Below are 2,061 nucleotides of genomic sequence, written 5' to 3'. Positions count from 1 at the left end.
TACTTTACGCCTGGGCAAAGCCGGTCCCCCTCCCCCGCGTATATATATACATGATTAGATTTTTGTTCTTTGGAAAAGAAATCCAGCAGAGTGCTCAATTAAAAGGAAAGTCCGAAGATATCCGAAAAATAAGAGCGTATTTATATTTTGTATTTTGTGTACAGAAATTTGTTAGATGGGGCAAGTCATTGGTACCGTCGGTTTCAAGCCCGATAATTAGGACCGTTTAAGATATCCATACCAATCTCTCTTCAGCCAATATTCATCTCTCATCTAAACAGAGACATTTATTTCGAACGTGCCATTGTCATACATATACTTTGTATTTTGTGTACAGAAATCTGTTAGATGAGATAAGTTATTGGTACCGTCGGTTTCAATTAGGACCGTTTTAGATATCCATATCAAGCTCTCTGCAGCCAATACTCATCTAAAAGATGAGTATTCGCTAAAGAGACGGTACAAATGACTTATATAACAACTTTCTTTACACAAAGTACAATGTATATATATATATATATATATGTATATATATATATATATATATATAATTATTTTCCACAGCCGAACCAACGTCGAAGCCCACAAGAGCCAAGAAAGCCAACAAACCGGAAGTCCAAGACGAGTTTCGCCCTCATTTTGGGCTCATCAGTAGAATATCTGCATGAATATAATTACACGTAATAGTTAACTAAAGACGTCCATCCCATAAGAAAACCGAAAAAACTAATAGGGAATTAATTAAAATTAATGTTTAAAAGAATATGCAAATTAGCTTGATCTTTCCATGGCCCATATATAAGAAAATTGTATTTTCTTTTTAAAAAGAGGGTTTTTAATATGAATATTTATACACACAAAAGAATCACGAATTTATAGGAGTATAATATAATATAATATAATATAGATAGATAGACTAAACACAATAGACTGCAGTAAAACGTTACATGCAATTTTTTTTTTAGTTTCTGCTAATTTGAAAAAAAAATGGCCGCTATTCCATGCAATTTTTCACTGTTTTCTGAACGTCCGTCGTTGCCCAGTCGTACAATACGCTTAAACATGATATTTTAATTTATAAAGGTTGTATTATTATAGAATTGTGATCCAACCGTGGTAACAACATGTCTGGTCGTGGAAAGGAAGGAAAAGGTTTAGGAAAAGGAGGCGCTAAGCGTCATCGTAAAGTACTTCGTGATAACATCCAGGGTATCACGAAATCTGCTATCCGTCATCTTGCCCGTCGAGGTGGTGTGAAACGTATCTCTGGTCTGATCTACGAAGAAACTCGCGGTGTCCTGAAAGTTTTCCTTGAAAATGTCATCCGTGATGCCATCACCTACACCGAACACGCCAAGAGGAAGACTGTCACCGCCATGGATGCCGTCTATGTTCTGAAGAGACGAGGAAGAACCCTTTACGGATTCGGAGGTTAAACCATGATTTGAGCAAAGAAAAACGAACCAAACCTTTTCCTCCCTTTCCACAACCAGACATGTTGTCAATTGAAGTATTATGAAAATACGAATACGATGGTAAAAGATAACCCAAGAGATGGGGGTAAGGAGGGCTGAATTGGAGCTATGGTTTAAAATTGCCCCAAAAGGGGGCCAATGAGAGATGAATTAAAGCCTTTTTATTTAATTAGCGATCCCGGGGCAATATAAGTTGACCCTGCCAGTTTAAAGGAGAAAGCGGTTGGTCGTTGATGTGAAATACATTGTCATTGTAAAAGAAAAAACAAAGTGAAAAATATTAAACACTATTGCTGTAAGAAATTATTATTTGAAAGTATTTAGCCATTGTTTGGGCTAGAAGGTCCAGGACGAAGTCGGCCGGTTTATTGGAATCGGCGATGAGAACCTTTGCTATGCGATAAATTATCTAATTGGCGTGCATGAAGATGGCTAATTATCTAATCAGAACTGATCTATTTATGACGGAATGGACGGTGAGTGGCTAGATGAGAACCACAGCTCTGCGCAGACGCCATCCACTCCTTCCATATATAAGGCGCTGCAGAGCAAGGTAAATCGGTTTTAGAGTTATTGCGGAGTTTGG

At 37.4% G+C, this 2,061-nt stretch overlaps 1 protein-coding gene across 1 annotated transcript; it reads left to right on the top strand.

The window, feature by feature from the left end:
- The first annotated feature begins 1,124 nt into the window (after positions 1 to 1,124).
- LOC145284078 (histone H4-like) lies at positions 1,125 to 1,436 on the top strand. Its single transcript, XM_080133147.1, has one exon. The coding sequence runs from the start codon at positions 1,125 to 1,127 to the stop codon at positions 1,434 to 1,436; it is 312 nt and encodes a 103-aa protein (XP_079989273.1).
- The last annotated feature ends 625 nt before the right edge of the window (positions 1,437 to 2,061 follow it).

The sequence above is a fragment of the Euprymna scolopes genome, chromosome 8 (assembly GCF_053919585.1).
Source record: "Euprymna scolopes isolate OS-2025 chromosome 8, ASM5391958v1, whole genome shotgun sequence".
Taxonomy (NCBI): Eukaryota; Metazoa; Mollusca; class Cephalopoda; order Sepiida; family Sepiolidae; genus Euprymna; species Euprymna scolopes.
This window is presented reverse-complemented; position numbering and strand designations above follow the sequence as displayed.